The following is a 24,374-nucleotide window of genomic DNA, read 5'->3' on the forward strand; positions in this document are numbered from 1 at the left end:
ATTTTTTTCTTTTTTTCTTTTTTAACTTAAATAAACTCTCATTCTCTCTCACTGTAATCCAACGAAACCAATTGACAGCTCACAAGACTCTTTCGAGCTCTCACACACTCTCTCTCTTGATTGACAGCTTCACTCTTATTGTTCTTCTTCTAGTTTCCATCAAAATTTGTCTTCAACCTTTTTTCAAGTATCTGTCCAAATCTAATTATATAATGGAGATTTCTTTAGGGGATTTCCCTCAAAATCTCAATTATATACTAATTGATGAAACCTCATGTGTTGAGCTCTTCACAATCATAGAAACATTAAGATCTTTAAACCTCTAAACCAGAAAGCCTAAACCTATAAAATTTGATCCATTTTAATTTTAAAATAAGGTTTGAATCCCTTTTAAGAGATAGGTAGAGGTCCTGACTAAGGTAGAAGAAATTAATGGAACTACAAGCTCTCGCAACATGGTTTACGATAACAGAAGCTTCATCAGCCATATAGTCGGATCTTAATTTCCCATCCATCGAAGTTTGATAATTGTTTCCAAGAAGGGCTGCTGCTACTATGGTTTTTTGGGAGAGAGAACCCTAACGATTTGGATTTCGTATTAAAACAAAACGTGCGGCCAGCTGGAAAACGTGTTTTGTTTTAAAAGAATTAATGTATTTTCAGAAAACTCCATCCATCTTTTAAAAGAATTGATGTATTTAAAGAAAACTTCCTCCATTCACTGTCCACCATTATTTCTCTGCAATTTAAGCTTTTTTTTTTAAATGATTGGCTGAGGACTCTCACTTTTTGCTGAAAACAAAAACAAGAAGATTTCTACTCCTGGAGCAAGAACAACACCCCAAAGTTCAGCCCATCCTTTTCGATCACAAAGGTCGACATATGATGAAATCCATTGATTCAGATGATCGCCGTCAAGAGTTGGCTCTCAAAATTGATGGAAACCAGAAGAAGAATGATGAGAGTGAAGCTGTTAATCAAGAGAGAGAAAGAGAGAGAAGAGAATGAATCAGTTTCATTGGATTACAATGAGAGAGAATGAGAGTTTATTTAAGTTAAAAAAAGAAAAAAATGAAGGAGGTATTTTGAAATACCTCAAATATTTCGTTTCGTCCCAACTATCTCGCAATTGACTTGAATACGAAATTCAGGCCGTCTAATGTCTCAGATCTAACGAAGCCCACACATCGATTTCTCAGCCGATTTGTTAGACGTCCCTCGAACCGTCCCCATATGTATATATATATATATATATATATATATATATATATATATATATATATATATATATATATATATATAAACAATGGTTTTTCAAAATATGGGTTAGAGGTTTTGGATTGAGCTGATTTTTTGCGAGGATGGTCACTATGATGAGAAGATCATCCTCACAAAAAATCAGCTTAATCTGAAACTTCTAAATCCATCAAAAGTGATTTACAAATTATTGGCAAAAAATCGGCGTCCCACATTCTAAATCACTTTTAATGGGGTTAGAAGTTTCAGATTGGATTGATTTCTTTTTTTCGGATGATCTTCCCATTATAGAGATCATCCTCACAAAAAATCAGCTCAATCCGAAACTTCTAACCCATATTTTGAAATTTCATTAGTGTTACATTGTTTTTACATATGTTTTTTCATATGTCCCTTGATCCGTTCCATATATATATAGGGAACCATTCGGAAGCCCTAAACACAGCCTAACATTATGCTAAACATTTCTTTTTATTTATATAAATGCAGATTTGGAGTGGTTTGAAGTTATTCCAAAAGCTGAGTTTTGGAACGGTTTTTAGCCGTCCCAAATCCTGAGATACAGTTTAAATTCATTAACGACGTCTCGATGGTCTGTCAACCGTTTCATACTGGCTTAGGAACGGTTATAAACGCTTCCTAATTGCCATATTTGTTGTAGTGTTAAGTTAATTTCAGAAGATAAGTTGATCTCTTGTACAAATTCTGATTCAGAAAATATAATGAAGTACATTTTGATAGTGTACCATCAGTGTGCATTGCATGCGCCTTCACCCTCTGCCATAGATTTGGTCATATCTATGCTCTAAGCCCCGATTTGGATGGGCCCATAAGTATGCATTTTAGATCTTCACAAAGTATAATTACAGAAGGGTGAGTCTTTTTTATGCAAATCCACATTTGTGAATTTTTAAAATCACCATAATATCCTACATAGGTTAAATTGATGATAAAAATATCGAAGATTTGTCACAAAGATTTAGAGTTGGTAGAACGAATTTTGTTCTTCCATTTGGACTCTATCCAAAGCCAAGCCTTTTGTTATTAAGTGTGAGTTTTTTTCAGTGTTCATTATCTCAAACATATGATTAAAATAAAAGGAATAAATATTTTTTTAGAAATCAGTTCTTATTTTCTAGGGTCTAATTCATTTTTTTAGGGGTACATTTTTCTTAGGAAGTTCAAGAATCTTAATGTCTGTTAGAGTCTCAACTCTCAACTGAACATATTGCTTTCCATTACAAAATGTTACTGCATTACGTTAAATGACTCATTCAATGTTTGGCTGTAGAAATGCCTTACTGCCCCTGTTACCACCAGTTCATGACCAACTCTACCAGTCCCACCATCACTGTTTCCCCAATCAACCCCAAAAGACCATCACCATAACTACCATGAAGAGGGAAACATGATTCTTTGTCAGATTGGCAACCCAAATAAAATCTTTGCCATAATGTCAAAAAATGATTTTTTTAAATATCAGCTGAATCATTTGTAACCTCCACATCTTTTGAAATGTTAACTTCATATTCCACCTATTTTCTTTATTAAAACTGTCAATCTTATAGTCTTGAATGTTTTTTTTTCTTTTTTTTAATATCAAATCCTTCCCGAATAAAATTGAACCCGTCGAATAATTGTCCAATCAACTTAAAGTTAATTTATGAAATGAAAATGTCCTGCCACTAAAAAAACAAAGCTTAAATCTGCATGAATATTTTCTGAGAATAAAAAATCCAAGGGAAACATCTTCATAAATAATATATATAATCAGTTAATTATATTAATGACATAAGAATGGATTAGCAGCTATTTGACATTTTACTCAAACATATATATATATATATATATATATATGGGTCAGGTTCAAGGGCCATGTGAGAAAACTTCTAACCCATGTTTTTTTGCCAAAATGTTTGTTGCTGAACATTTCCCTATATATATATATAGGGACGGTTCAGCAGCCCTAAAGTTTGTCAAGTTTGGTGCCAAACATATTTCAAAACATGGGTTAGAAGCTTTGGAATGAGCTGATTTTTTGTGAGGATGATCTCTATGATGAGAAGATCATTCTCACTAAAAATCAGCCTATTCCAAAACTTCTAACCCCATCAAAAGTGATTTACAAAAATTGGACAGTCCTCGATTCTTCAAGTTGTAAACTAGGGTTAGAAGTTTCAAAATGAGCTGATTTTTTATGAGGATGATCTCTTCACAGTAGAGATCATCCTCACAAAAAATCAGCCTATTCCAAAACTTCTAACCCCATCAAAAGTGATTTACAAAAAATGTTTGGCACCAAACTTGGCAAACTTTAGGGTTGCCGAACTGCTCTCATATATATATATATATATATATATATATATGGGTCACGTTATTACGACCCCCTTTGCGACACACCTTTTTGTCTTATATGGGCAAAAATGTTTGGAATGGGCTGATTTTTTGTGAGGATGATCTCTATGGTGAGGGGATCATCCTGGCAAAAAATCATCCCATTCCAAAACTTCTAGACCGTCCGATTTTTGTTGAAAAATTATAGACCGTCCAATTTTTGTAAATCAATTTTGATGGGGTTAGAAGTTTTGAAATGGGATGATTTTTTGCCAGGATGATCCCCTCACCATAGAGATCATCCTCACAAAAAATCAGCCCATTCCAAACATTTTTGCCCATATAAGACAAAAAGGTGTGTCGCAAAGGGGGTCGTAATAATGCGACCCTATATATATATATATATATATATATATATACACGGATCCAGATTCGGGGTGTTATATATATACACACACGGTTCCAGATTCGGGGCGAGATAACTGAACTCTTAGAGGATCATATCTAGCCAAATCCCCGGTATATGCAATATCCCCACAAACCACACATACCAGGTAAATAAGAATAAATCCCATAATAGAGATATGAGAATCACACACATATATAGTCAAATCATGGTTAAGTAACCCATGGCATAGTTTAGCAATCCAGTCAAACTAATAAAAAATCTACATTATTAAGTGATGGCGATCATTTGACATGACACAATTTTTTTAAAAATAAAAGAAACTATGGTTCCAAAGAAATCTAGATTGTTTAATTACGAGATCTGAATAGTGTTCATAAAAGAGGTCCATTTGGTGGGGGAAGAAAAGAAATCCTCACAGACCACTCATTGCCAATCAAAAGTAAATTAAAATAAGGTGGATTTGGGTCAACAATACTAACCGTTTGCACATAGTGCCATGCAATTACCTCAATTCTACCAATAATGTAGAGAGTTGAAGGTGATTTTGTTTTATATTGCTAGATTCTGCTTCTAGCTTCTTATTTTAGATTGTCAAAGTTAGATTTGAGAAATTGGTTTTAGTATCTAGAACTATAGCACCATTTTTCTTACCGACTTCTACAGCTGGGATGTGAAATACTATATCCCAGCTAGCTATGATGGACAATCAAAACGAATATAACACATTTTTTCATGATCTTAGTAGGAAAGAGGTCTCTACTCCTTGAATGTATCATATATTACAAGATATATTGTATGTGTCATAGTCCATGATCATATCTTGATCGATTGACATTTGCCAATTAAATAGGTTTCACCTGCATTACTCATTTCTTTGACACTTCCTGGATTTCACATATTTGTGGCCATTTGGTTGATTTTGTCAGAAACTGAATTTTTCCTTAACACTTGTTTCTTTGTTCATGGTGGTTGTGGTGATGATCATGGCTTTGATGAAGCAACAGTGATGATGATTGTGGTGATGGGAATGGTTATGGAGGGAGCGGGAGTGGAAGTCGGTGGGGGTCGCAATCAGGTGGTGGTGCTGTGTTGATAGTGGTGGCGAATGCTGTGAGGATTTCTTTTCTTCCCCCACCAAATGGACCTCTTTTATGAACACTATTCAGATCTCGTAATTAAACAATCTAGATTTCTTTGGAACCATAGTTTCTTTTATTTTAAAAAAAATTGTGTCATGTCAAATGATCGCCATCACTTAATAATGTAGATTTTTTATTAGTTTGACTGGATTGCTAAACTATGCCATGGGTTACTTAACCATGATTTGACTATATATGTGTGTGATTCTCATATCTCTATTATGGGATTTATTCTTATTTACCTGGTATGTGTGGTTTGTGGGGATATTGCATATATCGGAGATTTGGCTAGATATGATCCTCTAAGAGTTCAATTATCTCGCCCCGAATCTGGAACCGTGTGTGTATATATATAACGCCCCGAATCTGGATCCGTGTGTATATATATATATATAGGAGCTGTTCGGCAACCTTAAAGTTTGCCCAGTTTGGTGCCAAACATTTTTTGTAAATCACTTTTGATGGGGTTAGAAGTTTTGGAATAGGCTGATTTTTTGTGAGGATGATCTCTACCGTGAAGAGATCATCCTCATAAAAAATCAGCTCATTTTGAAACTTCTAACCCTAGTTTACAAGTTGAAGAATCGAGGACCGTCCAATTTTTGTAAATCACTTTTGATGGGGTTAGAAGTGTTGGAATAGGCTGATTTTTAGTGAGAATGATCTTCTCATCATAGAGATCATCCTCACAAAAAATCAACTCATTCCAAAGCTTCTAACCCATGTTTTGAAATATGTTTGGCACCAAACTTGGCAAACTTTAGGGCTACTGAACCGTCCCCTATATATATATATATATATAGGGAAATGTTCAGCAACAAACATTTTGGCAAAACATTTTTCAAAACATGGGTTAGAAGTTTTGGAATGGGCTGATTTTTGGTGATGATGATCTCCTTGAGATCATCATCACCAAAAATCAGCCCATTCCAAAACTTCTAACCCTATCAAAAATGGTTTACAAGAAATGGACGGTCCACGACTTTTCAACTTGTAAACATGGGACTAGAAGTTTTGGAATGGGCTGATTTTTGGTGAGGATGATCTCCTCACCGTAGAGATCATCCTCACAAAAAATCAGCCCATTTCAAAACTTCTATCCCATGTTTTGAAAAATGTTTTGCCAAAATGTTTGTCAAAATGTTTGTTGCTGAGCAGGATCCATATATATATATAGGGTCAGGTTCAAGGGCCATGTGAGAAAACTTTCGTTTTTCAAAATAAGGGTTAGAGGTTTTGGATTGAGCTGATTTTTTGTAAGGATGGTCACTATGATGAGAAGATCATCCTCACAAAAAATCAGCCCAATCAGAAACTTCTAAATCCATCAAAAGTGATTTACAAATTAGTGATAAAAATTGATAAAAAATCGACGGTCCACATTCTAAATCACTTTTAATGGGGTTAGAAGTTTTAGATTGGGCTGATTTTTTTTTTGGATGATCTTCCCATCATAGAGATCATCCTCACAAAAAATCAGCTCAATCCAAAATTTCTAACCCATATTTTAAAATTTTATTTACCGTCGAAAGTTTTCTCACATGGCCCTTGAACCTGACCCATATATATATATATATATATATATATATATATATATATATATATATATATATATATATATATATATGTTTGAGTAAAATGTCAAATAGCTGCTAATCCATTCTTATGTCATTAATATAATTAACTGATTATATATATTATTTATGAAGATGTTTCCCTTGGATTTTTTATTCTCAGAAAATATTCATGCAGATTTAAGCTTTGTTTTTTTAGTGGCAGGACATTTTCATTTCATAAATTAACTTTAAGTTGATTGGACAATTATTCGACGGGTTCAATTTTATTCGGGAAGGATTTGATATTAAAAAAAAGAAAAAAAAACATTCAAGACTATAAGATTGACAGTTTTAATAAAGAAAATAGGTGGAATATGAAGTTAACATTTCAAAAGATGTGGAGGTTACAAATGATTCAGCTGATATTTAAAAAAATCATTTTTTGACATTATGGCAAAGATTTTATTTGGGTTGCCAATCTGACAAAGAATCATGTTTCCCTCTTCATGGTAGTTATGGTGATGGTCTTTTGGGGTTGATTGGGGAAACAGTGATGGTGGGACTGGTAGAGTTGGTCATGAACTGGTGGTAACAGGGGCAGTAAGGCATTTCTACAGCCAAACATTGAATGAGTCATTTAACGTAATGCAGTAACATTTTGTAATGGAAAGCAATATGTTCAGTTGAGAGTTGAGACTCTAACAGACATTAAGATTCTTGAACTTCCTAAGAAAAATGTACCCCTAAAAAAATGAATTAGACCCTAGAAAATAAGAACTGATTTCTAAAAAAATATTTATTCCTTTTATTTTAATCATATGTTTGAGATAATGAACACTGAAAAAAACTCACACTTAATAACAAAAGGCTTGGCTTTGGATAGAGTCCAAATGGAAGAACAAAATTCGTTCTACCAACTCTAAATCTTTGTGACAAATCTTCGATATTTTTATCATCAATTTAACCTATGTAGGATATTATGGTGATTTTAAAAATTCACAAATGTGGATTTGCATAAAAAAGACTCACCCTTCTGTAATTATACTTTGTGAAGATCTAAAATGCATACTTATGGGCCCATCCAAATCGGGGCTTAGAGCATAGATGACCAAATCTATGGCAGAGGGTGAAGGCGCATGCAATGCACACTGATGGTACACTATCAAAATGTACTTCATTATATTTTCTGAATCAGAATTTGTACAAGAGATCAACTTATCTTCTGAAATTAACTTAACACTACAACAAATATGGCAATTAGGAAACGTTTATAACCATTCCTAAGCCAGTATGAAACGGTTGGCAGACCATCGAGACGTCGTTAATGAATTTAAACGGCTGGCAGCCGTTGTATATCTCAGGATTTGGAAGGGCTAAAAACCGTTCCAAAACTCAGCTTTTGGAAGAATTTAAAACCATTCCAAATCTGCATTTATATAAATAAAAAGAAATTATCTTAGACATCAATTTAAAATCTGATGTCTATAAGACTGATGTCCTAAGTCTGAGACTTTAGGCATTGGTTACAAATCGATATCTAAAGTGATCATAAATCGATATCTAAACTTTAAAAAAAAATTTAATTTTTAATTTCTTTTTTCTCCTCACCTATTACCCGCGGTCAAAATAGACCCAAATAGAAAACATTGAGGTTCTCTATCACATTAATTTATACACAGAAGAGGTATCTCTTCTTAACAATTACACGAGTTATTGCCGCCTGAGGACGAGTGGAGGTTCTTGAACCACACCATACTCTTGGGCACATGGAGGGGTCTCATGAGAACCAAGAGAATAATAGTGTCACAAAACAAGAAAATGCATCATTTGAGAAAAAAAATTATTATAAACATACACCAGTCAAAACTTTAATAAAACCCAATTCTCTTCTTTAAATTGGAAAGCTAAATTGGAAGCAAAACTGATTTTGAAACCAAACAAGGACTACTTTACAATCAAACTATTTCAACAATGGAATCTGAATACCCAAAAAATATCAAATGCACAAATGTTCAACTAAGAACCTGCTAGAGCTTAATTAATATTTCTAAACTAGTAAAATATCAAACTTTTATATAAGTTTATGAAAATTCAAGTATGGTGGGATTTCCAGGGCCAATATATTGGTCGACTCCTAGTACTAAACTCAGAGCCTATTTCTTTGTTGTTTCAGTTGAGACCTAGGGAGGCATAAAGGGGAAAACACAAACGAACAATAGCCAACTACATATGCTTATGGTCATCAACAAAGAATCATGAAAATAAATAAATAAAAGCTAATTCCAAATCCTAACAGAAAATTATCTCTTGGGATAATAATCTCAAAATTTGACAGGGACATATCTCTATCAACAGGCAGCAACATAACCTTGAAATGAAAAGATGAATGTAAAGAAACCAACTGCTTACCCTATAGTGTCAACGCCTAGTTCTAGGCTTGCAGCGGAATTCGGCTAATAGTGCTATATGATCAGAGGACTACTCTGGGGACAGGAGTGATGTATCTTTCCTTAAGCTCTCCTCATCTAAGAGTTCCAATAAGGATTCCACTGTTAAAGAGTCCGCTGAAACCAAAAGCTGATCCATTAGAATGCTCTCTTACAAAAATATGAAGAATAGCTACAAGCCAAGCTTACCTGTGTAAAATATGTAATCAACGGTACCAATAAAATCTCTAGTGCAATTTGTAAATAAAGGTTCATTTGTTGTCGAATCCATTCTCCTTCGTTGTTGCTCTAAACCAAGACCAACACCCATTCTAAAAGATGAATAAGCACTGACCTATAAAACAAATGAAGTCTTAAAATCAGCAAAAGTTCTCAAATTTTCACACCAAGCAAATATTGGAAAGTATGTTTACCAATGGAAGCTAATGTGTTAACTTGCTAGCAGGCCGCAAAATTCCTAGGGGGTCCATTGCTAAATCTGGATGCATTGGATTGATCTTACCCATTGCAAGAAGTGCATGAGGAGCACTGCAATCAAGTAAAAAATTCTCCTTAGGTAAGAAGGGAAAAAAAAAAAGGAACTGCTAGTGGCAGCCCAACTTTTACTAATTACTCCCCAATTTCTTAAATTATTATCACCTCCCAATTAAATATTAAAACACATTATTCAAACATTGCAAAGGTTTGGCTCAAGTTATTATCTCAAGATTATAACACATTCAAACAATTTCATTAGTTGTTTATAATTAGGATTAAGCCCATATAAAATCCAATACTCAAATATAGAAATCTAACAAAACAAATGAGAGAGCTTCTAATGGCACCCCAACTTTTACTTGTCCTAACCATTCATTTATTTTTTATATTTTTAATTGGGGTGTAATAAGTAAAAAAAATTATTAGATGAATTCTGTATTCCATGTGAACTGGATATCAGCTTGTAACAATGATAAAGCCATTTGGTCATGTTGGTATGCATCCTGATACATCCTGAAATGTATGGAGGCTATTTGAAAGCCTTGCCTCTTATTACATACTAGTGTAAGCTCAAATATTGTATACAATTTTCTTTTTTTCTTCTAGTATGGTTTACAACTCAATGCATAGATGAACAAACAAGAAAAAGAATTCATTGGATAAACAAGGTGCCATAAACAACATTAATTAGCTGGAAATAGCTACCACTAGTTAACTTCATTTCTTCACTATTAAGATTCTCATTTTATTTACTTAAGAAACAAGTAAATATGAGAAAAAGGACCAAAAGCATAATGAGGAAAAAAAAACATGTGGGAAAATATACTGCATTAATGCATTCGCAGTATTGTTGTTGATTGTAATGGAAACCAGTGATTAAAGAGCTGGAATTTTACCTATGGACCACATCTTAATCATTGAGTCCCTTAAGTTTGTGGAGAGCACTAGGACATGCAAATGATGATAACATGACTTCCACTAAATGGTAAATGCTAACGTCCAGCTTCTGCCAAGACTTTCCAAACTGACAACATCCCATTGCCAATCTGCCAATCTGCCACACTATATTTCAATTTCAAACCTTTCATGGATAATTTTTACACATGCATGATATTTTCCTGCAACCAAATATATATCAATCACAAAGGATGAGGAGATGTGCATTAGTTATTGATTCCAACTAGTCTTACTAAGTTAGTAAGGATTTCACCCTTTAAAAAGAGTCCTTGGCTCACCTTGTGGCACCCATGAACATGATCCCATGCATCTCCCAGTTAACTGATTGTCATTAAGCCATCTACCAATTAAAGAACAAATTAACAATTAGTAACAAGAAGGAAAAGATTTAAGCCCAACCACTAAATAATTAAACAAGTCTAAGTTGATTTGGCTTATAACCATGTTTGGACTTGAATGATTACCCAATAAAGAATCGGAAGATGCCTCTAGTATTCCATGCCCAAAGCTGCTTTCTCTAAATGCACTCCACTCTGGCTATTTGTCCCAACAAAATTTGCCTTTTGCAGGGCCTGATGAAAAATTCACATGGCATAGCACTCCAAATTCCGGTACGTTGTCTCCAATGGAAGGGCACTTTCCCAGGTCATCCCCGTACTCAACATCAACTTTTTCTATGTTCCCACCATCTCCAACTGTTACATAAACAAGACCGCATGGATCCAATGTATAGTTGTACAGACTATTCATTTGCTCATAAGCGTGCACCTGTCAAGCATGTAAGGGATTAAACCCTGTTTAGCATACTTGGTAATTTGTTTATATATATATATATATATATATATATATATATATATATATATATATATATAGATTTACTTTTATAATTAAATAAATTTTAGAAGATGATCTAGAATCGTCACTAAAGTTAGACTCGTGAAAATAATCATGAAAATTTCAACACATTAACATGCATAATTGTATTGTGGGATGGGTCAAGTCAGCTAAGTCCACATGGGACCAAAGGTATAAACCTCAAGGCTGAAATTGCAATTCTACATAAGCTATACATCTACTCTTAATTGATTTCAGGGTAGGGCTAACTTATATTACAAATCATAAATTGGACAAAATAAAAATAGACTTGATATATAATTTGAAAGATAGTAGGCTCGTTCGATTTTACATCGAGCACGTGTTCTTACATACTTGTGGGAACTAAAGACAAGGTAAAAGCTGATTAAGATAAAAGATCAAACCTCAAATCAATTGCAAAGATTGAAACTTCCTAAGGCAGAAATCATTGAAGCGAGAAGTAATCCGAAAATGATGGAAGAATGCTGAAATACAAGAAGTCAAAGCAAACAAGAAAAAAATAATAAGAAAACAATCACATTTACACACGACAAATTTATGTGAACTAACGGTTACATTCACAAGCAAAAATGATCAAGATCTTACAGAATATTACCTGAAACAATGGCTTATATAGGGGTCTCAAACCATAGTCCCAAAGTAACAAGGAAAACCTGACATGGAAGTTTACTTGAAGGAAAGAGTGAAAATTTCTTAATGGGAAAGTAGCCCTCAAGAAGTCTCCAATTGCAGCTACCCATGAATTTTTGAGCCCCATATTGAATTGAAGACATCCAATTCACATTTACTGTTATTACACAACTAGAAGCTGCAATACCATTAGGGAGTTAGGGGCCAGTAATTAGTGAACCACCTTGCTCGATGATTTTTAGGAATTGGATATGCTCAACTCTGACAATTAGAAACCCCCTACTTATGAAAAATTCTTCAATCCAATGGCTAGAATTCACCAAGAAGGCTGAATTTTGTTGTGACATATGTGTGGGTCCATCAAGCGGCTAGGTGGGACAAATATTCATGGGGTCGATAGGCGTGAAGATGATTGTGGAGCTAGCACCTGCTGTTTGGTTGATGGGTCCACTTTCATCTCAAATTCACTCTTTCATAGAGACTAGAGGGAGGGAGAGAGTGAGTGAGGATATAAGGAAGGATAAAGCAAAGAGAATGTTCCGAAACTCTGGTATTGCCCAAAGAGGATAAGATAGGAAGATGGACCACTGCATGTAGAGCCAGCACTACATCTGTGCATGAATAAATATCATCAATTAAGGGAGGGAGGGATTTAATTAGGTGCATGGATGGATGAGGGGTGGCATTTCCACTCCACGAAAACTACATCATGTTTGATCTCCAGCAGGGTATGTGCTGTTGAGTCGTTGTCTGGTTCCCACCATCAACATCCCATCTACCAACACCACCATGACATTGCACAAGATTGCAACCATGTAAACACGAAATTGTACATTACATTTTAATCACCAATACTCAGAATAATGGCAAACAATAGCCACAATTATTGAAAACAAACGTATGTAGCCATCTTGGATTATTATTAAAAACAACAGAGCTTCTATTGCCAATATTTTCTTAGAACTTCCCAACTTGTATGACACCAATAAGGAATTAAAACACATCTTGGGATGCTCTTAAACACATTTAACTTTCCAATTATGCTCTTAAATAATATCACTGAATTCATTCATACAAAGCTCAATGACCTAACGAGTGTTAAGCACATCCATCCCTTAGTGGATGCAGACAACAAAAGAAAGACTGATTGGAGATTCTTTACATTGAATTTGAGTAATTTCTCTATCATGGGATGGGAGCACCTTCATGAAGCCAATAAACTAAAAAAAAAAAAAAAAAAGCTCAAATCCAGCTAATAGAGATCATCACTAAGGGAAGGGGACCAAACATTCTTGCACTTTGGGTATTGAAGGAAGATTCAAATGGTTTAGAAGTATTGAATGTTCAATTGTATAACAATCTCAACCACTTACAGATGAACAAGTTTGTCAGTATGGCTTATAAGTGTCTATTAGCAAAGGATAATATCCCAGTCAATCAGAAATTCAATGTTCAAACAACAACCAGAAATTCAAAATTCAAGTGGAAGAGAAAAGAAAACAGAGGATTCAGAATCCAAACAGGGATATCAAACTCAACGTGTGTAAATTAAATATCTTTGTTCCACCCAAAACACATTTCCAAGCCTACCATCAAAATCTATTAAAGCAAACATCTAAGATGATCAAAACACCCTAATTTTGTCTAACCAAAGCATAGAACAGCCTACGACACAATGAGAGGGAAATAAAATCAGATTTGTCTCCAACCATATAAATCAACAAAAATTCAAACAAAAAAGAAACCCTAGAATGAGAAAATTAAAAAATGAAGAGAGAAGGCAAATGTAAATGATTGAAACGTTACAAAACCATAAACATTCAAAAACAAAAACCCTAGGATGAGGAAAAAAAAAACAGATTTGAAGAAAACCTAATAGAGACGGATTGTGAGAGCACAAGAACAATAGCTATAAATAGAAGAAGAGAAATGTAGAAATAGATGAGATAAAAGAAAGCCTTCAAACAAGAATACCAGAAAATTAAGATCGTTTGAGAAAATCAGAGCTCCAAAAATCCTACGGATCCAAACACCATTGTGAACTCCATCCATCGATCTTCCTCATATAGAACCAGCTTTCTAATTGGAGAATTGAAGTAGAGGTTGATAGAATATGCAGCAATTAGGGATTTCTGGACCTGAAGATTTCACGATTTTCACTGATTAACGGCTTCTTCTGATCTCCTTCCGCATCTTACTTGAATCAGCCCTAATGATTCAGCACAGCATAGAGAAGAGGAGGTCGATGATGATTTGTTGACGAAGAAGAAGGGAGAAATGTGATTAGGGTTTTGTGGAGATCGAAGACGAAGAAAGTATATACATATTCTCTCGATAGGTGTATAATGTAAACGTACATTTAAAACTGTTTTTGGTAGTTGAAACGGCTTAGTACCGTTTTTATTTAGAAGCGGCTTACTACCGTTTTAAACAGTCGTTCCAATTTCTCACATTTTTTGTAGTTTAGGACCAAATAATTAATAGAATATAATACTTGTAAATTAGATCAGCAAAAAAACAATATCTATATCAAAATCAAGTCGTCTCCAAGGACACACATGTCCTTGGATGCATCCGTATGGTGCACTTATTGTGTTTTTTATCGCAAAAAATTAATTACACTAATTGAGATACAAGTAATAATCATGAATGTCATTCCCCCGGTGTGACAGAGGAGACTCAATTTCATTAAAACATCCCATCTTGTTAAACAACATTATGCATTATAAATTAAAAATATATATCTAAAAATATGAGTATTCATAAAGAAACGTGATTAAGAGCCACTTACAAAAGTTTATAAAGTAGCTTAATTATCAAGGATGAGCCATGTACAAGTTGGTTTGTGGATGGAGCAGCATGTGTTGTGTGTGATAACAACCATGGGATTAAGTCTGAATTTCTGGAGGAAGAAGACTACATGATCTACAACCCTACACCTATAACGTTTCCCGATGGTGATGCAGGGCCCATTCCACATGTTTCTACTCAGTTCACACCTGATATCAATGCTACTGTTTCTAATTCAAAAGAAACATGAGTATAGCTGTGTACTCTACTGGTGTTCTTGCACATGTAATTAGATCCAAAATTTGGTTTCTATAATGCAATAGTTAACATAGTATGTTGTACTACCATCTCTTTCTTTGTTCCTCTCTACGGTTTAATTTTTAAAACCATGTGCAACACATATACAGAAGAAAGTAGGCCATCTTAGGTTCTACATAACATGGATCCTACCCACTATTGCAAACCCTAACAAATCAAAAAGATTATGAACCATATAAATATGCTGCAAGGAGTTTTTAAGATATACAAATAATCAAAGCATATTGCAGCCAAACCAAGATCATCTGGTGTGATGGAAATTCACACCATGCCAAAATGTATAAGCTTCGAGTCAAACATCTTAAGGTTCTTATAGTAAAACTTGAAAACAAAATTCATGGTTTAATGATATCTCTAGATACTAAAATTTATTACCTGATTCCTCAAAAAAAAAAAAAAAAAAAAAAAAAAAATCATTAACCAACAATTATATCAAAAGTAGTGAACTCAACAGTAAATAGTGGTAAGTTTGACAGTAAAAATTGTGAACTCGATACTAAATAAAAAAGTGTCGAGTTCGACAGTAATAAAAAGTGGTGAACTCGACTGTACATAAAAAAGCGGGGAGATCGCCAATAACAAGGGACCACTAAGAAAGAAAAAGTTTACTATATGTCCTATCAAGTTATTGCACAAAATGAAGGGACTATTTAGAAAGAAACCCTTCCACCACTACGTCATATTGCGGTTTTTGCGATGTCACAATTACGTTAAAAACGACTGCTAAAAACTGTCATTAATTGTGACAGTTTTTTACTGTCGTTTCAACCAAATGACCATAATAAGTAAAAGTTTGGGTGTCAATAGCCACTCTAAAAGAAATTACTCAGACAGAAGCTCGATCTCCGTCCCCTATCTCTCTTCTCTCTTCTCTCATTCACTAACGAGAATAAGCTTCTAACATCGAGTTATTGAACTCAGACAGAAGCTCAATCTCCACCCTCTGTCTCTATCTCTCCTCACTCTCACTCAACCCTCTCTATCTTCTTGCTCTCTTTCGAATCTGTCGCTCTCTCTTTCATCTATCTCTCTCTAAGTTTTAAGAAGAACATCAACTTTCTAAGTTTCGATCTAGAAGATCAACTCTCTTTCTTAGAATCGATCAGTCTTTTTTATTTTGGAAAGTAAATTGATCGGAATTTTTTTTAGAAAGAAATCGATCGGAGTTTGATCAAAAAATCTTCACTCGATCTCTCACTCACAGAATCTGTGATTTTAAAGATGCAATCAGATTTCGATTTGTAAGTTTTAGGGTAGAATCGATCGACGTTTGATCAAAAGTTTTAGGGCTTTGTTTGATCTCCCTCCCTTTCCTTGGTTTGTGATCGAATCTTTAGATATGTTAAAGTTTTTTATTGAATATCAGATTTTCCTTAATTAATTTAGGGTTTCAAATCTTAATTTAGGATTTTTCTTTTGCTAGGTTTGTTATATAATCTTAAGGTATGTTAAGGCTTTTAATCGAAACTCAGATTGTTCTCAATTATTTTAGGGTTTCAGATTCTAATTTTAATGTTATTTGTCAAAATGCTATATATTCTCAGATGTTAGTTGTTTAATTGATATAATTATAAAATCTTCATCAAATCCTGATTCATCTCATGTTGATTGTGCTGAGATACAAAAGATGAGTTGAAGTAGTTTGGTTCAAACAGAGAGGTTGAATTAGGTTGGATGAGTTAAAGTGATTTCTTGAAGATCACATAAAGTTAGAGATAATGCATGTAGAAACTTGAAGTTTTCTTTAAGGACCTATATGAATGTGTTCCGTGTATAACTCTGTTGAAGTACACCAATCTATATTTTTATAGTTTCAAATATTATATCGATAAGAGTAAAATATAAAGAGATTTTGATTAGTTAGTTGAAGTACCCTGATTATATCGAATTAAAAAAGTACCTAATGACTACTGCAACAAGAACATAATTAGCACACCTTCAGTAAATTAGATCTTAGTTTCCAAACAAGTTCTGTTTTGTTTCATGCTATATTTGAATAATTTTTATGCATATTGACTAATCTCTCATGGCACAGACAAAAAATAATCATAGTAGATTTTTAGCTCCTATAGAGAAACTTAATAATGCAAAAAATTGAGTTAGAGCTTGTAAAAGTGTATATCTCCTTGTGAATTATTATTTATGATCATAACTTTGTCATTCCTTGAATTGTTTTTAGTTTTTCTAGCAAATGTAAGAGCTTGTAGAGCAGCAGGTTGAACTCTTAGTCACCCCTATCGAAATAACAGAACTTTGGGCACAATTTTATGATGCAAAGAGTAACCAGTAATATTTAAATAAAGTCATGTCTTATGTTAATTCAAGTGTCTTCAGATCTATTCTCAGAATCTCAATCTACATCCATTTTGTTCTTTCTATTTCTCCTTTAAAACCTTTAATCCATGGTTTAAGGGATTGGAACCCTTGAGTACAAATTGTCAATCAACTATTAAAACCTTCAGCCCATGTTTATGGTGTCCGGAACCCAAAAATACCAAGCACTCAAGTGACCCAAGATTGGCTTGCTCTTAATACTAACTAGGCCTTTGCTCGGGCTTGGAGTTATACCATGTTAATACTGAGAGTGTCCCACCCACACTTAGAAATAAATAGTTAGTCCATGATTTTGGAGTTATACCATGTTTCAATGTCTCATCTAAAAGATCAACCCATAGAACTCCTCCTCCAACATCTACATAGAAACGATCACTTTGACCGTTGATCGAATGGGTTTTATAGATTTTAATAAACAATTTATTAAGTACAAGGGAAGTATGCATAAGAGAAGCAATGAACTGATATCAATTGTCTGACCATATCAAAAATATAAAATTCAAAAGAAAAAAAGTGTGGACATCCTAGACTTGGATGTTAAGTCTTGAAATGGTTATAATACTGAAAGCAAACTAGAAGTTGGTCACCCTGAAACAGTGGACGAGAAAGTTGGTTTATGACCTTATTTGGACAAGTTTTATTGGTGCTTTTAAGTACTACAGAGTGGATTGGAGGCATCTCCTAGATACGAATAGAGAGCTCTTCTCTGCAAGGTAGACTTGGAGATTGATTGCTTGTGGGTCAGGGTCACAGAAAACAAGTATGGTGGCAGAAAATTTAGATGAGCCTTCAATTTTGTAATTTTTTCTTATTGTAAATTTAGATGGAGATTTTGTAGCCTTTAATTCTGGTCGACAATGAAGATGAAGAACACTCCCAATTTTGACATATTTAATGTGTTTAATATTTATTGAAATTTAATTATTTGACTATATTTTAAAAGATGAAAATAACCCTAGTTTAGGTGAGGTGCAATTTCTTTGCAAATAAAATATAAATAATATTTTACACAAAAATGAAAGAATCTATTTATCGAATTAACAAATTGTAGATCAAGTCTTGTATTTTTCTAAAGTAGATTTGTTTCCTCTACTTAATTTGTGTTGTTGTGATGCTCTTAGATATTTACTCCTAGGATTCAATAACAATGGTGCAACCAGGGGAAGGTAATATTATAATCTCTTAATTTTTTTATATTTATTATTGAAGGTACAATGTTGTTTCATTTTGATTAAATAATTAAATTTGTTGAAATTCCCTCAAGAAGTCAAGTAAAATAAATAAATAAAAAATCTTTGGTGTAAGAATGAGTAAAGGCTTGTCTCCTTTTACAGACTTCAGGACCAAATATACACTTTCACATATTACGACACTGAGCCAATATGCGACCAAAAGAATGGAAGAAGAAAATAAAATAATTTGAATTAATTTAAGTTTGTACTATTAAGAGGTCCCCTTTGTACAAGTTTGTACAAGTTTGAAAATTGTAGATGTTTTCTACCTCAAGAGACATGGCTCCCTTGGGAGACACTTTTTTTTATTATAGGAAAGTGCAATCGTGTATACCAAGGCGTATAGATCTACGGTTCTGAACTTGTCATGTCAGTGAGTCAATTGAGTATGCCACTTGGTGAGTCATTTTATCACAACTCTTGATTCTTATGTCTTAATTTATAATAGTGGGCATGAGGTGTTTTTGAGATACACTCTCCTTGAGATTTGCATTTTAGGTGATTAGAAGGCCTTCACTTAATCAAATGGCTGTGGTTGCTTGATCTTCATCTCTTTGAATATTTTGGAAGAGAGATAGATGGTGTTAAGATCTTCACGTTGAAGGCATGATGGGAAGAATGTGAGACATCAATGTGGTGCCTGCTAAATGCATTCTAAAGATTAAGTCAATAAATATGGTAGAAGAAAAAAAAGAAATGAAGAATGATTTGAAGCTTAGAAGAGTGACGGTCTATTGGTTAAGGAGAAGTAGAAGTTCAAAGTTTGGGAAGTTGTGTGCAGGAAAATCGATGAGTGAATAAGAATGAGGGGTGAAATCATCATTCCATCGATGCCCATACGTTCTTCGGTGTTGACTTCTCATAGTGACTCCCATGTGAAAGTAACCCCAACAATGCTTCTCATAAACATAGTTTGGGACTTCTCGCAAAAGCTAATGAAGCAGAAGTTGTTACTAACAAACATGCTTCTCCCACTCAAAACCAAAAAAAGGGCGCAGAAGAAAACCGTAACAAACAAGTCTTGAGTGTTCGAACCCCTTTCCCATTTCAATTTTGTGTAGTTATAAGAAGAGTAAAGTGGCCAGGTGTCACTAGCTTGGTTTAACTGTTGAGTTGAACAATAATTTGCTGTAGAATACTCTAAAATGTTTTGTGAGATGGTTGATTGCATTTATTAAAAATCTTCTAATAGAAATGTAAGAATTTCATATTTGGTTTATTCCCAAAACCATCACCTTCAACCCGGCTAATTTGCTTTCATGCGTCTTGGAGCCTAATATTCTATCTCTTTCTACTTAAACCTCAACAACAATATAAGATTTTTGGAGAACTAAAAACTAATGGATTTATTTACTGATTTGACTTCACTATGTGTAAACTGGAAAATTAGACATAAAAATTTGACGGGCCAAGGCCCACGAATTTTAGAAATTGAATTTTGATGGTATAGGACCGTACAAATTATTAATGTTCCCAGATTTAATGGTTTAGAGCTGTCGAATTTCTCTTATCCTTCATTAGTTTGACATTTTTGGTCTGTCAAAATTTTTTTTTTTTTTGACAATGAAAAATTCGATGCCAATTAAACCTCTTGGTCAGTCGAATTTTTTAAAATTTGATGGCCCAAATCTGTCAAATTTGGGCTTTTTTCAAATTATACTTATTCTTTGATCATTTCTTCCCATTATTTCATTTTTCTTCCCATCATGGTTATGGGACCCATCTAATGGCCAATTCTTGGTGTTGTACAAGAAGCTCATATATACACAGTCCACAAGGTGGGCTGTGGGCTAAAGCTTCCACAGTGTCGCTATGGTGACACACCCTAATCCCACGGAAGTTTCTCATTAAGCAATATGATAAGTTAAAAAGTAACCCAGTTTAGAACACACTGCAAGACGAAGTAGTTGAGAGACATTGTTACGATATTATAACTCAAATATTCTTAAATTTATTACTCCATAATAAAAAGAACATAAAATCAAAGCGGTTTTTGGCAAAAAAAACAATTTTAAGGGCTGCCCTTAATGGAGGATATTTTCCACAATATATTTGGCAATGAATTTGTAGGCTACTTCACCCGGGTGAACTGCATCCCAAAATAAGTATTCCGAGGGGTTCGAACATGTAGGAGTTGCAGAGTTACAAAGGGGTCCAACTTCCACGAATCCGGTACCACAACATCCTTTGTTGATTTCCACAAAACCTGCCACATATGATGCACTTGATCATTCTCACTCACATTCAATTAGGGAGGTAAATTGTGTCGGCCAGGCCTGATTCAGGTCCATCGGGCGTAAATAGTATAGGGCTGGGTCTCTAGCCAAGTTCGAAGTCCAAGCCCAACCAGTGGCCTAGTTAAAAAGCGGGTTTTGGGTCGAACCAATTTAAAAAATAAAAATAAAAATCACATAGACACCTTTGAGGGGAGGTGGTTGATTCAGCCGGTCTTGTACTTTTTTCGGCCATGTTGCTTAGGCTCCTTTGGAGCTTGACTTGGAGGGGACATAGCCTAGACCCAGTTCTAAGGAACTTGGGGCTTAACTTGAGGCAGTTGGTGTGGTCGGGCTGGACTTAAGATTATTTGGGTCCGGACAATGAGGAGGTTGCCCAAGTCCAAAACGAAAGGAAGTACGAGGCCCACAGCCGTTTTTGACATCCCTTCCCACTTCACTGGACCATCCAATGATTTTAAACAAAAGAATATTTTACATATTGAATCAGTTATATTTTTTAAGGTTGACAAACATAGAACAATAGATACCTTCTTTCATAAAATAAGTTGATCTCGCAAATAAAATAGTAATTTGAGCATAATATATAATTGTTTTATTAAGTAATTTCCTCTTAAAGGGGTAGAGGGTTACCGTATTTTTGTGGATTGTTGATCATTTCCATGGGTGGATCGTAAAGGTTTACGTAGATCATTTTGCTCCCAGGAAGCGACGCTTGTAGTTGAAGGAGCAAGTTTTGAAGCTTAGAATTATACATACGAGCATCTGCATTTTCATCATCCAAACATGTTCGTTCGGCCGGATTCTTGAATTTTGCAGTAATCTGGACTGGAACGCATCCGATAGGAGCAATTCCAGGTACTCCAAATATACGGCATCCCATATCGTATAGTTCCTATAAATACATTTAACAAAAAAATAGAAAATCATAAATATGAAACAGTATAAAAATGTTAAATTTTTTATTTTTATTTTATAGATTAAACTTATAAAACAAATGGGTTGGGATCAGTTGACTCATGACAAATGACTCATGATAAAATATGAAATCCAACTTCCAAGATTTATCTTACATGAAATATTCTTGGGATACATGTTTTACCGCAATCGTTGGATTTCTTTCTTTCTGTGTGTCATCTTGCATGAATCAATTGATCCCAACCTATAAAAACTTATTTAAAAGGTAAAGATTTTGATCAAATGTTACATTACTTTGAAACAATGGGTTGATTGAAAAAAGTCAACTTTTATGGAACTAGAAGAAATCTTTATCGAGATACAAAATGTCTCCAAGGCTGGGATGAATCGATGTATGAGAGAGAGAGAGAGAGAGAGAGAGAGAGAGAGACCTTAACGAGTTCTTGAAAACTTTGTAGTAGAAAATCCTGATACCCACTAATATTGAATTGATGGCGCCTAGAGGGTGTATCATAATAATTGAAAAGGAGATCATTACTTCCTGCACTAATCACAACTAATGCACCACTCACTATCTTATCACTCTCTTCTTTGCCCACCAACTTCTCAAGCCTCGCTATATACTCCTTAAAGTACTTCGGTTGCATCGAAACTGGAATCACCCCAGACAATGAAGAAGTTAGATCATCAAAACCTGATCCAGCCGATGCAAAGCTGACACCTGTCGGGAGTTCACTATCAGCTAAACTTGGGTCTAAGTAAGGAGGAACAAACTCCTTGATCCCAAGCATTGATGCCAATAAATCTGGAACCAGCAGACCATTCGTAAACCTCCCCGTGGCAATCTGATTCGGGAAATCTCGACCGTAGGGATAGTGATTGCTCTTGAGCACCGTTGGTATGAAGTTATTGTTTCCTGTATCCACCGTTGAATCACCAAAGATAAGAATGGCTGGAAATTTTGAGGAGGCATCACATATGTTGATGATGCTAATGTGCGCTACGAGGGTCAGGAAGAGGAGGGTGGACGCCATGGTTGGATGGTTCTTGTGACTTGAAAGTTAGTTTGTCCAAAAAAGACTTTTCTTTCTTTATTTATAGAGAGAGATTGAATAAATTTTCAAGTTTTGGTGAATATTTGAAATAATATCCACTATTTTATCAAATTGACAAAATGCCTCCCTTGACCTTGGTCTTCTCTATTGGATTACTGTAAAATGACCTAAATGTCATAATTTCAACCTTTAGTCAAATCCCTTCATTTTTTTTCTAAAAATCAATCATCTTCAATATCTCGAGTAAAATATTTTACCTTAACCTTCAACCTTAAGATTTTATCTATTTGAATCTTCAAGTCTCAAGAAGAATTTAGGATTTTTTCAAAAAGTAGAAGACAATGCAATTTTAGGTAGAAAAATCAAAGTTTTTTTCTTTTTTTCTTAAAGGGTAATTGAGGTTGAAAAAAATAATGATTTAAAATGAAGTTCAATAAGCTAAAAATAATTTAACATAGAGATTAAAGAGTTTGAAGGTGATTCGTTTTGGAGAAGAAATAAAAAATTTTCTGTTTCTATTAGAGACTGAAGATGAGGGTATTTTAGTTCACTTTTTATTAGTTTATAAGAAAAGACCCAGATCAAGGGCATGTCATTAGTTTGAAAAATATAAGGATACTCAAATATTCACTTAAAGATGGAGTTGTATGTCTAAATTATAAAATTTTCTATTACAAAAATGGTAATTTTTTTTAGTGAATTTATGAACTTACCAAGTGGGGACATAATAAAAGATTTACTTAACTTTCCATCTATAAAAAAGATTTACTAAACTTAGATCTCGTACCATCTATAAAAGATTTACAAAACTTAGATCTCGTACTTCAGGAGTTGACTTACAATACAACTCTCAACAAATCTTACATGTTAGCTTCATATATGCTATTGGGGACCCATTGACACCAAACCTTTGCAATATGACTTTGATGATGATGATAATCTTAATTTTCCTAGGCATTTCAGTTTTTTCAACAGGAGAACGTGCCGTCTTGGCAGTCACAAAATCAAACTATATCAGAATTGTCAGCGTAGCAATCATCTAGAGAAAATGAGAGGCATAGTAATCAATCATAAATAACAATATAATAAATGCAAATAGTAGAAAGAAAAGGTAGGCCAAAGTAGCACAAAAGACGGAAATATATAGTTTGGAGTCCGTAACAGTGTGTAGATGGTACAAAATAAACAGTAAAATCACAGTTGTAATCGCACATCGTATTAGGTGAAGTGACCCGAATTAAATAGTAGAATGTAGGCATGTTTATGCAAAGAACCACAAACAATTAGAAACATGTGTAATAACAACATAACAGGGATTGAATATGGATCAAAATAGTTGATTCAGCTTTTTTATCGCAACTCAATCATGGAAAATAAATCCGTAAGTGTCCCATATTAACTCTATAATTGT

The 24,374-nt window shown here is 34.2% G+C and overlaps 1 protein-coding gene and 1 long non-coding RNA gene across 3 annotated transcripts; both read right to left on the reverse strand.

Moving 5' to 3' along the window:
- Window positions 1-8,943: 8,943 nt before the first annotated feature.
- LOC147386435 (uncharacterized) lies at window positions 8,944-14,553 on the reverse strand. 2 transcript variants are annotated; one of them, XR_015172141.1, is made up of 8 exons: window positions 14,057-14,553; window positions 11,836-11,916; window positions 11,041-11,344; window positions 10,855-10,916; window positions 10,516-10,737; window positions 9,556-9,670; window positions 9,332-9,476; window positions 8,944-9,259 (listed from the first exon to the last, which is right to left on the reverse strand). It is a non-coding gene; the product is annotated as an uncharacterized LOC147386435 (long non-coding RNA). The 2 variants fall into 2 exon arrangements; XR_015172142.1 differs by lacking the exon at window positions 9,556-9,670.
- A 6,198-nt stretch (window positions 14,554-20,751) lies between these two features.
- LOC147386436 (GDSL esterase/lipase At2g24560-like) lies at window positions 20,752-22,963 on the reverse strand. Its single transcript, XM_086423612.1, has 3 exons — window positions 22,340-22,963; window positions 21,624-21,885; window positions 20,752-20,962 (listed from the first exon to the last, which is right to left on the reverse strand). The coding sequence occupies exons 1-3, from the start codon at window positions 22,940-22,942 to the stop codon at window positions 20,781-20,783; spliced, it is 1,047 nt and encodes a 348-aa protein (XP_086279738.1). The 5' UTR covers window positions 22,943-22,963; the 3' UTR covers window positions 20,752-20,780.
- Between the last annotated feature and the right edge of the window lie 1,411 nt (window positions 22,964-24,374).

This window comes from Akebia trifoliata, chromosome 14 (genome assembly GCF_017979445.1).
Source record: "Akebia trifoliata isolate Shusen 1 chromosome 14, ASM1797944v1, whole genome shotgun sequence".
In the NCBI taxonomy this organism is placed as follows: domain Eukaryota; kingdom Viridiplantae; phylum Streptophyta; class Magnoliopsida; order Ranunculales; family Lardizabalaceae; genus Akebia; species Akebia trifoliata.